The 15,724-nt window shown below is 31.9% G+C and overlaps 2 protein-coding genes across 3 annotated transcripts in view; one reads left to right on the top strand and one right to left on the bottom strand.

The window, feature by feature from the left end:
- Positions 1-5,491, top strand: part of Rab7 (RAS oncogene family member Rab7) — a 17,205-nt gene extending 11,714 nt beyond the window's left edge. For both annotated transcript variants that reach the window (XM_014430966.3, XM_014430967.3), the window contains exon 5: positions 4,370-5,491. The gene's annotated coding sequence lies outside the window, so the exon portion shown is untranslated. The remainder of the gene's footprint in view (positions 1-4,369) is intronic.
- Positions 5,492-12,513: 7,022 nt separating this feature from the next.
- Positions 12,514-13,179, bottom strand: LOC136797247 (uncharacterized). Its single transcript, XM_067053267.1, has one exon. It carries the CDS (start codon positions 13,177-13,179, stop codon positions 12,514-12,516), a length of 666 nt encoding a protein of 221 aa, XP_066909368.1.
- Positions 13,180-15,724: the final 2,545 nt, after the last annotated feature.

Raw genomic sequence — 15,724 nt, 5'->3', positions numbered from 1 at the left:
TATATATGTATGTCATATATGAAGTCATGCTTGTCATATACTTTGACTTTTATAAACAGCTTTACATACCAGAATTTACTTACCTAATCACTTGAAATTCTATTGAACACTTCCTATTTATAAAATCTACTTTTTAGCAAAATTCCATCAAAGCCAATGCTATAAGCTGTCTTTCTTATCCTGTTTTGAAAGTTGTTCTTGCTTTGGCAACTATTTGGGCCTCAGATTAATTTGTACAAAAGATCACATGATCTAATTTTTTTAGGCTGTTTTGAACCAAATTTGTTGGATTAGTATTATTGTTCATGCTGTAACTTATGTTGTCCATTTATAATGTCGTAATTTTTCATTTGCTCTCTAGGGATACTGCCTATCAAGATAAACTTGCTATAAATGATAAAAAAAAGTATATTATCATTAAGTTGGAGGTAAAGGTGATATTGTTATTAACAAAAACTAATAAAAGAGTAGTGTTATTAACAAAAACTAATAAAAGAGTGTTATAAGTTACTGTAATATAATAAATTCCTGAAAAATCAATTTAATTAATTACAGTGAGAATGTGGAGGTGTCTGCAGTTTTGAATAGGTTTGATGATGATATACAACATGTAAAAGAATTGGTTAAGTTGGTCCAGAAAAAAGTAGTGCACTAATCCGTCGGTATGGTCTTAATAAAGAAATTTACATGGATATGAATAAATATTCCCAACTACGCTAACATTTTATTAATTATTAACTATTTTTGTATGGTAAATTTATAAACAATTGGGCATATGTAATGTCACAAGGCATTCTTTGCACTCCCAAGTAGTCTTGCTGCGTTTTTTTTAATGTTTGGTGCACACTTTACGTCTTTAAGGATTTTTTTAAAGCTTCTGTAGGTGAAATATTCTTTGGAAAAAGGTCATATTGTTTTTGATTGTAATAAAGTTAATAATCACCTTCCATGCTCTGTGCATTCAGGCATACATTTTCTAAAATCTGTCCTGCCACATCTTATTGAAATTTTGAAAATGTGTATTTTTTGCTTTTTTGGTATATAATAATGTCTCTGAAAATAAAATATAAGCATTAAAAAGTGCAATATCCATTAGGTGAAAAAATATTTGTTTATAACTTTTTATGTACTTTCTTAAAATTGAGAAAGGAGACAATTAGCTATCTTGGTAGTCTACCTCACCCATCATTATATTCCAACACGATATTGGGCTTTGTAACAGTGATATTATTTTTCCATCTCTTATTTTCCACTTCCATCATTCCAATTTTGTTATGTTTCGTGAACAATAAATGTATATCTTTTTTGTCCTTCCACTTTGCAACTCAAATACCTTTGCTCAAACTTGAAATAGCTTCTGATTTTTCCAGCTTTATCGTTGCGAGCTCTTTCAGCATATTATTGCTATTGCATTTTACTGTCCCTATGGCATTGATTGCAATTTTTGATATAAGTTGGACAAATAATCCCAGTTATTCATAAATAACGTGTATCCGAAATTAGCTATTGGTATGCACGTAAACATGGTAACATTTTTGGAAGCACTGGTGATTTTAGTGATTTCACATAAAGTTTCACTTTATCTTGGTTGGCCTGTTTATATTTTAAATTTCATACAATATCCTGATTTATACTCGCACAACTTATAAAACTTTACTCCAAAATGTGCCCTCTTTGATGGATTGAACTGTTTATATGACATTCTACCAGTATATTTCATGATTCATCTAAAGACACATATTAATTGGAAGTATAAATAAAAAATTTTCATTGAGATAATCGATAGTAACTCGTAATTTAGATAAACGATCGTCTTTACCTCCAACTTCATTATTTGAAAAGTGTAAAAAATGAAAGAGTTGCGCAAATTTTCCGCAATGGCATTGTTTTCTGGAAAATGGGAGTCTAGATAATACTTCTTCTAGACCTATAGGATTGGACATTCAGCTTTTTTACTTGTGCCATCAAGATGCATAACAAAAGATAAGCATGAATTTCATTTATGTTCGTATCCCTCCAATATTCTTCAGATTGTTTTAATTTTCGGGTTACATCTATTGTTTGACTCGCATAATGATTGCTTTCTTTGACAATGGTATTCCAAAAGTCTTTTGATAAAAATTGGTTTAGCATTTGCAAAGCTGTGTATCGTTCTCCCAATTCTATATTCATTCTAGTAACCCGTGAGTACTTCCAAATTTTGCTTTCATTTTCCTTATTTTCCCATATCCATTCATCAGATGTATTATTAATTTCATGATTTACTCTGTCACTTTCTTCTTCACTATCAGATACTATAATTATTAGCCAATTCCGAACAGGACAAACAATTTCCTCACAGTGGGTATCTGTATCAGACGGAATAACTAATCTCTTTGAACTTGTTGAAGCAATAATACTGAGATTCTGGTTATTATTCATTATTTTATAATTTTGTTATTTATAACCCATATTATAAGGGTTAATAAGACTCAAATAAAAAAAATCTATTACTCTATTTTTCAGTGTTGTTAAAGCCACTTGAAATCGACTATGTCTTTTTGTTGGAAGACTTTAAAAATGAACAAAAAACAAACTGGCTCGGATTAAACATTTATTTGGTTCACTAATTAAACATGGTAATAAACAAAACTAAAAACTAACATGAATAAAACATACAAGCAAAAATAAAAAGGCCTTTCAGATAAAAATAAAATTAGATAAATAAATTAAGAAAACAAAAGAGACAAATTTACAAACAATATAAATATGTAAAATAAATACTGCTCGACTAAAAGGTTGGTCCACTCCGATAGGTCAGGAGAAGAGTGCTGCCGAGATGTGTAGCTCCTGTTGCTAAATAAATCGCTGCAATGGTCCAGAATTGGTGTAGTGACTCATTGATGGTCCGAATATCCAACAGTCGTGTTGTATTAGGCGAGCCGACAAAATGAACGCAGACAGGGCTGCTAATGACGCTACCAGGGCCAATAATTAGTCGAAACTGCAATTAATAAAGTGGAAACACAGAAAAGGTCTGGTTCCGAACTGTAATGACTCACTAACTCACTAAAAATGTCCTAACTATTAAATTATAAGGGAAAACAGGGTTGCTTAGACGCTATCATGGCCACTAATTAGCCGGAACTGCCATATTAAAGTCGAAATACAGAAAAGGTCTGGTTTTGAACTGTAGTGACGACTAAAACACTCAACAAATGTACAAACTATTAAACTATAAACGCAGACAGGGCTGCTAATGACGCTACCAGGGCCACTAATTAGGCGGAACTGCTCTATTAAACTAAGATGGTCGGTCCGTAGCTAGGTGACGCATCTTAGCAACAATGATCACCCCTAGCAACTGTCTCAATTACTCATTATTACAAACAAATATAATTACACATTTTTCTTTTCAAATAACTAAATCTAAATAAAACAATACAAATAAAAATTAATGTAACTAAATTAAATACTAATAAAACTATATAACTAAAGCTAAATACTATTTACAATTATTTACAACGTAATTATATTATGGCGTTAACAAGCGTTAAAAAAATTCGTACAACATACCCAATCGATTCTGAAATATTTCCAAGATATTGATGATGTTATGCAATGTCATGCACTCTAGAACTGGAGCTCGAATAATAAACGATCCAACTGTTAGCTAACGTGGTGGACACATTGTTTTTGGTTCTGCAACAAATGCTTATCCATGTCGTTGGCAGTTTTGGAAGAAAAGCGTCTCGACGTGCATTACATGTCTTTATAGCGCAAGTGGTTAAAAATGAGAGTATATAAAAAATGATTGTGTGGACTTCTTCCCTTTATGAGAACATAATTGAAGAGATCCCACTAAAAAGGTTGTCATCTATAACTAACATTCCATAGAAACTTAGTTATAAAAAAAGTTTTATCTTTGACTATGTTTACATATTTTCAGTTTTGGTTCATAAGAAATTTTTTTTAAAGATGGCAGATTCATTGCTAGCAACAGTCTGGAAATTAGGTCTTCAAGAAGAATTTTATGCAAAAAAACTTGTTTGTTAAATTTTGCAGTTTTAACTTTTTTAGAGGGAACCCTTCAATTCATGGAAAGTTTTATGTCAAAATACACTTTGATACTTATACTTATGGATCTTGGTGATACCTTAATTAAAACAGGATTTTTTCTGCGTAGGCCTCAGGTTCCAGGTGTTGAAATTTATGACTCATCTGAAACTTAACATTTTTAGCAATAATATTGCAGAATGTTTATTTCAGTTGTTATTTTTTGATGTTTAATTTCAGGCGCTTAAATATTTCAAAGTATTTACTATGCTATGTTTAAGTTTTTTGTGTGAGATTTAGAATTATAAATTAAATTTGTAACTTTTCTTTTCAGTTGAAGAATATTTTCTGTGATTTCAACTTTTGTGCTTTTGATGGAGCACATTACATCTACTCAGCTCCGCATTACCGGTTTTTAATTGGGGGGGTCTCAGGGTAATAAATCTAATGATACATTAATATATATATTTATATATATATATATGGTTGCATATATATAAACTGAAATATACATTATTTATATATAGACATATAAAATATAGAATTGATTATACATAAACCTATCAAATGCTGGAATTATGTATTTACTGTTATTTTACAGTAAATATAATTTTTTATCTATGTAATATTAGATTTATTATGTCAGTTGTCTTATTTTGTAAATACATAATTATGTGATAAAATATACAAATTATTGTATGAAGTGCACCTTCAAACTGTATAGTCATGACATAATACTTAATTTTTTGAGATTTGTAAGTTACGTGTTTGTATTTAAATTGGTTCAGCCTTTGTAGTCAGTTATTATTCATTTTTAATGCACTTCCTATCAATTATATACTTTTTAATTAAAAACTAGTGCAGGCAGTACTTTCAAAAGTTCGAATTTCAGTTTGACTTTATTTATTTAGTTTATTTCTCTAATATATATATAGTTGTAATGTATGATATGTATGTATATTAGATGAATTATATTGCATTTTATGAGGTTTTATTGAAGGTCCGCTTACTTTAGGCGTAATATATTCAAATAATATTTTCCAACTTATTTTTTTTGTAAATTAGTATGATAGGTACAGGCTTTAAATTATGTTTCCCATATTTTATGACAGAACTATAGCTTGATGTATTTAAATTGATTCATTTATAATACATCAAGTAGAATTACCATATAGAATTAAAAAACTATTTTAAATAATTTTTGTTTTGCTGGTTATATATAAATATGAGTTGTGATACAAATTATTTTGTCAATCAGAATAGTATAAAATTATGCTGATCGCATAGTATGACATGTTAAATATAGTTTAAATTCAATTAAGATAAAATGTATTAAATCCTATGAATGTATAGCTCCTTTATGAAGGTGGTTTTGTAATGCAGATTGCTTTGTGTATAGCAGTTCAGTCCACTTTGTCATCGAATAAATAGATTGAATATTACTATATTCATATTATCCTGCTTTTTAAATTTTATTTTAAACACCATAATATAATTGTTAAACGATATAATTTTTTTTGCCCTTTTATTTATAGATAAATATATTTACTGTTTTCTTTTAGACCAATCAGTTTAATTGGCAGTGGTGATAGTACTTTATACATTTCACTTTTACCTTGCATGTTAAATGTCAGGTAATGGTGAAATACTTATGATAAATACCTGGTTGTGAACCAAGTTTTTTCCTCTCCAATTTCAGAACATGCTCTTTAAATAAACATAAATACATTCTTAATTTTCAAATTCTCAAAGTAAAATTCTCTGGATTAAATTTGTATTTAAACTTCAATTTAAGCATGTATAAGTTCAACAAAAGATATCAATATGTATTTGTTTAATTTATGAAATAGTCAAACTAAACCTTAAAGAATTGAGTTTACACCATCATTGTAAAATATATATATATACAAATAATCAATTGATGTTATTAATTAAACAAAAATACAATCACAAAAGATGTACAGTAAACAAATAAAATAGAGATTAATAAAATCAGTTCCTTTGTAGTTTGAAAAAGTTTAGTTAAAACATTTAGAGAGATTTACATGATTCTAATAAGTAGTACACACCAGCCTTGAGATCTGGAGGGACACTCACCACTTGGAAATCATAAAGCAAAGGTATGATCCATCCCAACATTTTGTTCATTTTCATATTGAGGTTCAGCTACAATAAACATTTTTACAGAAATTCTGAAAAATTGTTAAGAACTCCTGAATGTGATGGCGCAGAAGACCCTTGCTATGGTCCTGCATGTATCATTTAAATTGGGGCTTCAAATTGTAGCTCACAGATAGGTTCAAGAGATACAAGAATGATATTTATGATACTTATTTTGTCTTCATCCTACCATTTGTGAACGCATGAATCAAATAGAATTCTAAGAGATGGAGTTCTTTTAAAGTTTGATTACAAAAAACATGTGTAGTCTTATAAGGATTTATCATTATTTTTTCTATAATTTAGTTTTTTAATCTTGATTTTTCAAAATTGTTAAAATAACTAAATTTAAAATATATAATGAAAGCTCATATAGCTTTAAAATGAGCCCTAATTCAATGTTAACATTCCCTCTAGTGCAATGTTTTAAATCTGTAAGCATTTTTATGATCCAAAACATGGCGAAATTCAGCCATAACCACAATTTTAACATAAAAAAACTATTGATTTAAAAAATATGTTTGTAAGGTATTTTTTTGTCCTTATTAATACACAATGAATCATGAAATTTTGATTTCATATGGAAGTACTATTTTCTTTTTAAAAAAAATAAAGAGGTAATAGCAGACCCTATAATTAAGTTTGAAAATCCCTCCAAAAAAGTACAGTAATTCTTTTTAATGGAGTTTATCAAAACTAAAGGGCACCCCAAAGAAAAAAAAATTATAACCCTAATTCAAGGACCATCCTAGTGTGCTTATGTCCCAAAAATCAGATAGTACCAGTTCATTAAAATTAATAACTTAGATTTTCATGACCACTATTTTTGGAAAATAAAATTTAAAGGTAAGTATTAATTATGAGTACATATATTTCGGTTAGATGTAAAACTGATCAATTGCTATTGAAGCAAATATCAAAAAATTGATCTCTTTTACCACCATCCCAACACTATATGTTATTTCTATTGGGGAGTATTTTTTCAAGCGAAGTTCAGAAAGAAAGAAAGAAACCATTTAAAAGACAATCTTAATTAGAGTGTGCACATGCACCTTAAAAAATGGAGATATTAACAAACAAAAAAATATGGGAGAACATAAATTTTATTGTCATCTAAACAAATTAGTAAGAATTTTTCCTGTTTTCTTTGAAATCACTGGGAAGAAAATATGGCATTACTTAATAGATTGTTATCTTTAGATTCAGTTTGTATTTATGGGGTTCATTAGTTACTAATTAATAATTACCTGGAAACGTTATAATGTTTGAGGAGCTGTAATTTGCTACTGATAGCAGTCAAGTTGCTTTCCATTACTTATGGAAAGTAACTAAACTTAACTTAAGACATCCTAAGGATGGGTTAAACCCAGTTACCTCAATTTGCAGGAAATTAGACGTACTTAGTTTTTCAGGACTGCTACAGATTTATTTCTTTGGACAAAGCCATAAAATCAGGAAGATCACTTTTAATGTTAGGCAGTAAATATTGATTTAATTAAATTAGTGTTAATAATTAGAAAATAGAAAAGGAATATATAAAAAACTTAAATTGAATTTTCTCATCCCACTAATTTAAATACTTATTGCAATATTTTATTTCAACTTACAGGTAGTGTAAGTCCTGGCAGCAGAGTGGTAGTGTGCATGTCACTGTTGACTCTAAAATATTTTTTATTTTATTAAATTATGTAAAAGGATATGATCATGAAAAGAGGGATATTAGGCTGTGTTGTAGACCTTTGTACAAGCTGAGCACAGACCTTTCTTTTATTTATATATATATATATTTTTTTTATGACCATCAATGATGTGATTCCAGATGGTTTACCTAAGTGGGTTGATGTTCTTCTCTTCGCCTGAGGCAAAAGTGTGTTTTGGGTCCATAATCTTCCACCCACTCATACAAGAATTCGCTTTAGAATAGGTAGTTGTGATCGGCCCTAAGTTGTGGGAATGTACTCTCTGATAAGAGAGTACCAATTAGCTTTGCCATTAGCATTTCATAGACAGTTTAATTAACTACAGCTGCTCAGTGATCTTGGAAGGTTGTCTCCATGCTCTATGAGGAGTTGGGGAATCCAGTAGTTCTGGGGAGCCATTTTACCTTGAGCCTATGGCAGGAAAGTACTTCCTAAGAATAGTCTTTTCTGGATTGTTATTCACCACCGGTTTAGTTTTTGTATCATACCATACACTCAGTATGTAAGCATGTATTACTGTATTAAATTATATGGATTATATAACCTTCAAAAAAAATATTTGTCCTGAAAATACTAAAATGTAATACAAATAACCTAGGGGTCTCTCAGACTCGCCTATCGCGCTGAGGGTTAAAAATCAGTTAGTCTGAATACTTGTCAAAATTAGGTACAGGCCCATTATTTAATTTATTGATTTTATTTATTAGAAAAGAAATATGAAAATATCTAAACATTATTTTTCCAGTCTTTCCAGATAACGTGTTACAAGTGTACATAGATCATTTAATAAATAAAATAATTATATTAATAAGTTAAATAAATATTAAAATTAATAAAAATAAATGTCTATAATTATTCAAAATTAATCTCTTTGCCATATTAATATGTTCAAAAGTATTATCAATTATAAAATATACCTGAAAAGCTTACATAAATTGATGTTATATATCGTACAGACATGAATTCTAGTTTTTTTTTTCTTTGGCGGTTTTAGTTTTAGCTGTGGTGGCGAAACTGAGCCAATGCAAATCTAGTGTAATGTTCATTCTATTGTCGTTCGGATCGTTTCGTTTTGAATTTTATTATAAATATTTGAAGAGTGTAACAAGTGTGGTAATTTATACAAGTTTACACGTTTATTGGTTTTTGCATTAATTAATTCCGTTTTGAAATCTGCCTGTTTAAAAAAAAACAAGTAGATAGTGAAACATCAAGAAATAATGCCCGTAGCCTTAAAAGAATCTTCAGATGTGAGTTATGAGTTTTAACCGAATGCATGAATAATTCTTATGATAATTTACATTATAATGCATGATAATTCTTATTTCTATTTATACATTTTATAATATTTGTCTATCCCATTTTAGTTATTCCCTTCTTTGACATTATTAAATCTTAAACCTTATTAAATCATTCCTAAAAAGACCATTGTATCTCTTCAGGTATGGTTTTGTTAGTAAGTAATTTCAGTGTTCTTAAAAATACTTGAATTCAGATAATAGATTACCTAAAAAAGTAAAGTTTATTGTCAAAAAAGATGTTGCCAGTATTATGGTGGCTGTGAATTTTTACCTGAAGCGGTCTCATTTTCTGTTCTTATTTTAATGTATTTATTGCGACCCATTTTTAAGTCACGTAATAAATAATAAATATTCTCTTCATTAAACACCATTTAATATTCCTTAGTGGATTTAGATGTATTATGAGTTTAATTCCAAATATAATATATTCGGTAATACAGGTGTTTGTTTGTAGTTTTTCTAAAGGAATATTTTTCAGAAACTTTAAAATTTTAGCTTTAGGAGTTCTGGAGAACATATTCAAAATATGTCGTTTGAAATGGGATAATTTTAATTCATTTTGAAGGGTTTGAACTAACATTGGTTATAGTGAATTTAATAGTCCGCCAAACCTAAAGTATTATCTGACCTTATAAATTGAGGTACTGCCTTAGTATTTGTTGGCCGTGAATTTTTTCCACAACAGACTTTTTTTAATGATTATTTTAGCATATTCAATGAAACTTCTTTTTTTAAATACAACATATTATGTCTTGTAAATTATTTTATTTATTACACATATAATATTCATTTATAAAGTTAAATATTTCATTAAATTTATTCAGAATAAAACTTATTCACAAACTTTGGATGATGTATTTTTCGTTTTGTTATTCAGAAAGTTAATCATCTTAGCATTAGAAATTCTTGAGAAGTTATTCCTATAATTTACTTTAGAAATGGAAGCCATTCCTACTTCTAAATGTTATGAATTAATAGTGCTATGAATTGACTTAAGAATCCAAATTGGAAATCAGTTTGTATTTCTAAGTAAATAAATTTTTTTTTCCTGTTTATTGAAATATTATTTGAGAAAAAAGTGTATATAACTGTATATCTTTAATGAACTTAAATATTTTCAGAGAATAATTTGATCCTTTACTCTGAACCTAGTTTATTTACTCTCTGATGTTTCCGTCCTCAGGCCAGTATCAAGGATACAACTTTTAATTTTCATATTATGGACATATAATTCACTCACACATACCTCTAATATTTGTTTTAACATAACTTATAATTGAATAAAATTAGTTTTTTTCCATTGCAGGCTTATAACCCAAATCAACAATCTTTAGAAAAAACAAATTATCAAATTAATATCGCTTTAGATTCTTTTAAAATTTTCTAGAATAGCTATCTACTTACAAATTTGTGTATTTTTATTGCATCAATATTAATGATATAAAGATTATCTTCTTTACACAAATGCACACTGATTACAACTATTATCATAAAACATACTTTCTACAGATTATGATTCTGTTATCATTTAATTGCAGTGCTTAATTTGTTTCATCCTTTATTTTTATCAATTTAATCAATTCTTTTTCTATTTTCACTTCAAAATTAACATAATTATGAAACCATCTTTATTCATATATACATTTGTATAAATCAAGGAATCCCTCTGAACCCATTCATCAACAAATCAAGTATAGAAGAAATATGAGCGCTATGTGCGAATGAATTATACGTTAATAATATAAAAAGTTTAGGTTGTCTCCTTGATAATGGCATTAGGGCCGAAACGTCGGAGAGTGAATAAACTGTGTTGAGAGTGAAGTATCAAAGAAATATGTGTTTTAATTAATATTTCAATATTTTTGAATTAAAGTATTAAGTTAATTTTTATTATTTATTATTATAAACGATCTTATAATAGAACTTGGAAATGAACAGGTAGGGTGTAAAGTATAATAATGATCTTCAAGATTCCACGAAATCTTATCCGGGCAATTGTACTATTATAGGTAACATAGAACCTGTTTTATTAAAGACAAATATTTATTATTGTATGCTTATCGCAGATAATTAATGGGGATAAGGTAATGTACATGATTTCCCAACACACCTATACATAGATTTTTTGTAATTGTAACCTTCATAAGAATGATAATAATCTTTTATCTCTTACCTGGTCTTTTTTCAGCTGGACATTGGTTGGTGTAACATTTTTCAATTTCTAGTAAATTACTTTGTGGAATGTAATAATTTTATTTTATAGCGCTTCTCAGTTCATTAAAAAAAAATTAGACATCGAGTATGTCTTTCCCCTTAGCTACCAGTTTGTTCGCTGTTCGTTTTAGAGCCCTTCTGACTCTGTCTGAAGACACTTCATAATGGGAAGATTCAAAGAATGGCCTTGTAGCATTTTTAAAACCACCACTGTTGAAATGTCTATGAAGGAAGTAAAAGATTTTTTTGTGAAACTTCATGTTGCTTGTGAATCATGCTTATTACTGTTGAGATCCCATGCAGAAAGGACTTTTTCCTCCCCTTATCATTGACCAAATAAAACATTCCATTTAGGAGCGTCAGTTGATTCCGAAATGGAAAGACCTAATTTTTTCGTGCAAATTATAATAAACATTTTCAGAGAATTTGATGAGTGATTAAAGTACTTTTGTAACTAAGCGAGCTTCTATCCGTGATATACGTATGATTTTGAGCTTTGTTGCTTAAAACGGTTGTAAATTTCGAATTAGATTCTGGCTTGTTCCCTTTGCTTTAACTTTTTAACTAATTTCAGTTCATAAGATTTACAACATTTTAGTCTCGTCTGCCTTCTGCTTCGTTTCCACATCAATTTTGGTCTTTTCTTCACTCAAGTGAAATGTAATGATAGTGTTCCTCGCGAATTGTGCTTGGGGATTTGAAATGAACTACACAAGCTGAGCGTTTGATCAATTCATGTGCATTGTAAGGGTTGGTTTTCAATTGTTGCATTACCATGTAAATGTTTCTATGTACTGTCATGTTAAATATTTTTAGAGGTCAGTAGTATAATTGCATTATTTAAATTCGTTTATCAACCTTGTCCTTTTAAGGGAACCTTAAAACCCATTTTCTATTGATTTTCAGTTTTTCACCTGTAATAAAACCACCCAAACTCATGTTAGAAATAGATTGAAAACATGAAAGCATTCTTCATCAATCCTTATAGTTATGTTTCCTTAGTATAAATAATATAGATAAACTTACACTAATGATGTTTTTTTTTTTCCGGCCAAGAAGCACTGCGGCCACAGAGGGCCTATTGTACGCCGTCCCTCCTCTACTCAAAACAGGCCAATTGCCTTTGCAAATCTGGACACTGTATAAAGATCCACTGTTTCGCAAAGTTTGGGATCCAAGATACGATCCTTACCAAAGAAGAGGAATCGTGTTCTTGCCACTGCATCACATTTGCAAATGATGTAGTAAGCAGTCTCTTCCTCCTTCCTGCAGAACCTGCAGATAGGGGACTCTATCAGTCTCATTTTATAGAGATGCTTGTTTAGCTGACAGTGTCCCGTGTATAGATCTGTCACCCATCTTAAAATACTCCTATCCATATTAAGAAGGCAGTTACTTCTTTTCGGGCAGGGTCCTTTGAGGAACATTTTAGATTGTTCTATCCCTCTGGTATTTCTCCAGAGTAACCCAGCCTTGCTCTCAGCAATCTTTTTGATATGCCTCTTCGCATGGCTGAGACTAATTCCACTTATGGGTTCAGGTGTGAGAGGAACATACTCAGATCCTTTCCTTGCTAGGTAGTCCGCTCGCTCATTTCCTTTAATGCCTTTATGTCTAGGCACCCATTCCACCCGCACCTTGTTGGCCAAGGAGAGAGAGTTCAGGTTAGCCATACACTCCTCCACCAATATGGAGCGGGTTGCATAGTTATCCAGCGCATAGATGGCTGCCTGACTGTCCGTGTAGATCGTGATTAGCCTTTCCCTCATGCCCTCTTTTATTAAATTCTGGGCACAGATATTTATTGCAAACACCTCAGCCTGTAACACTGTGGTGTGTTTTCCTAGCGAAATGGATGAGCCTTGATTAGGTTTGTCCATCCACCATATCCCTGCTCCGGATCCTTGTTCCATTAGGCTTGTGTGGGGTTGACCCTTCAACCCTTACACTGTAGTAAGTGTTCTTGTATTTCTTCTCCTGATGATCAGAATGCATAGCCAGGATCCCGTCTTGATTGATCCTCCTGAACAGTATGCCATGTCCCTCAGAAGTTAAGGAATGGTAGTTCATTCCTAGTTTCATAAGCCTATATGCAGAGCTAAGGGCTTGAGCTTCAATCTGAGGTTTAATGTTCAAAAGAATCTCCATTGCTACAGAAGGAGTAGTGCTTATGGCTCCCGTTATCATGAGGCACGCCAGTCTCTGAAGTTTCACGAGCCAACTTTGGGATTTCCTGGTCGTTGCCTTGTGCCACCATACATTGGCAGCATATAGAACAATTGGCCTTATCGCTGCCATGTACAAGCAATATGTAACTTTGGTTTGAGGCCCCAGGATTTGCTTACGGCTCCTTTACATGCCCAGAGACACCTCAGTGCCTTCATACTGGTCCTTTCAACATGGAGTTGCCACTCCAGTTTACTGTCCAGAGTAACGCCAAGATGTTTGACTTCACTGCAGAATCCCAATCGTTCACCGTTAAGGTACGGCGACCTGATTGCAATGTTCCGTCTGTTAGTGAAGACACAACTGACCTTTTGAGGATTGATGCTCAGACCATATTCCTGGTACCATCCATTCATAAGGTCTACCGATGTTTGAAGCAGTTCTGAGATAGTTCCCGGGAATTTGCCTCGTATCAGCACAGCGATATCGTCAGCGTATAGAAACCTGCCTTATTGGATCTGACAAGTAAGGTGTCCACCACCATACACCACAGGAGAGGAGATAGCACACTACCCTGCGGACAGCCACCAGCGAGCTTCAACCACATCTTAGTGTGTCCTAGCTCCGACTTGAGCAATCTTCCTTCCAACATCGCGTTGATCCAGTTGAAAGAAAGCTGTCCCACCCCTTTCATTTCCATGGCTCTCGCCATGGTTCTGTAAGGAGTACGATTAAAGGCGCCTTCGATATCAATGAAGACACCAGCCATAATCTCGTTATTTTCAATCCTAGATCCTAGGGGTAAAGGGAAGAATATAAAAGAAATTGTCATTGTTCATTTTGTTCCCACGAGTATGGGGGTTCTTAAAGACACTGCAGGTACTACCCCATCTCTCTGCAGCGGGCATTAGATACAATGGGGTGCGCCAAGTGTTTCAAGTGGGTCGATAAAAGAGAGTATATTTTTTATACACCCTCTGCCATTCAGCCTCAGCTCGAGCTCCCTACGCCTAGCTTGGGTGTTTGTAGGGACCGTCATGCCTGTCATATTGATAGGCTTGACGGACACCCGCCTCTGTCGTCCCATTGGACTCCCCAGGGGGCACCACGTGGAGGTGCCAGTAGGGGTTGGCAGGGATAGGGAGAACTGGGGATCCTCAGACAGTAAGTAGGGCACTCTGGCCTGATTCATCCGCAAAGAGTGGGGGAGACACCCGCACCCATCTCCCTCTCTAGTCCTCCTGTTACCCTGCCCATTAATTCCCCAATCACTAATGATGTTAATCGATTATTATTATGATTTTTATTTATATATTTATTTTTTAAAATTTTAATTGATTAAAGATGACACTATGATTTTTTTTTTTAAACTGCATATCTTTATTCATACCTGTCATTTAACATGTTAACCACTAAATGGGATGAATTACTTTTTCATATGTCATGTTAGAAATGAAGGGGAGCAGTATCCAGTGGCTCCTCCACTAGACGTGACATAAAATTTATTATTATTATAAGATCTCTCATCAAGCTCCTTTTCTATGTTCGTTATGGGGCATGAGTGGTGTAGCCATAGAATTTATGAGAGTTATAAGGAGGAATAGAATTTTTATGTTTTCACAGATCTTTGAACACAAATTAAATGCAGTTGCAATAATAAATTTTCACAGAATTACATCGAGAATTCCTCAGAATCAATTAAAAAGAGTAAGGGTCTTATTCCTGTGGCATTTTCCAAGAATTTGTTTACTCTTCAATTCATTTCTCAATTTCTTTCTTTCCTCCTCAGATTCCACAGGTACCAATACTATGTATTTAGATTTGTGCATTTGTCTGGGCAGACATTCCTATCTACAAAATTAGTAATCCGGACATAAAAACCTTTCTTGAGAAATACACATGCCAATTATTATGCATTATTTGAAAATTATATTCGAGGAGACTTTAACGGAAATTCGGATGTACCGACTTGAATTTCTGTGGACGAGACTATGGATATGGAGGGGCGTTATATCGCAAACATAATCGTTGGCAGACTAAGGCACCTTCAAAATCCTATCAGCGGTTCCCAAACTTTTTTCGCCACGGCATCTTTTTGTGCTACAAAAAAATTGGTGGCATCCTTATAGGACTAAAAACATTTGGCGG

This window comes from Halyomorpha halys, unplaced genomic scaffold (assembly GCF_000696795.3).
Source record: "Halyomorpha halys isolate HHAL.00 unplaced genomic scaffold, Hhal_1.1 Scaffold928.1, whole genome shotgun sequence".
NCBI lineage: Eukaryota > Metazoa > Arthropoda > Insecta > Hemiptera > Pentatomidae > Halyomorpha > Halyomorpha halys.
Note: the sequence above shows the minus strand (reverse complement) of the source record. Positions and strands in the feature narration are given on the sequence as shown.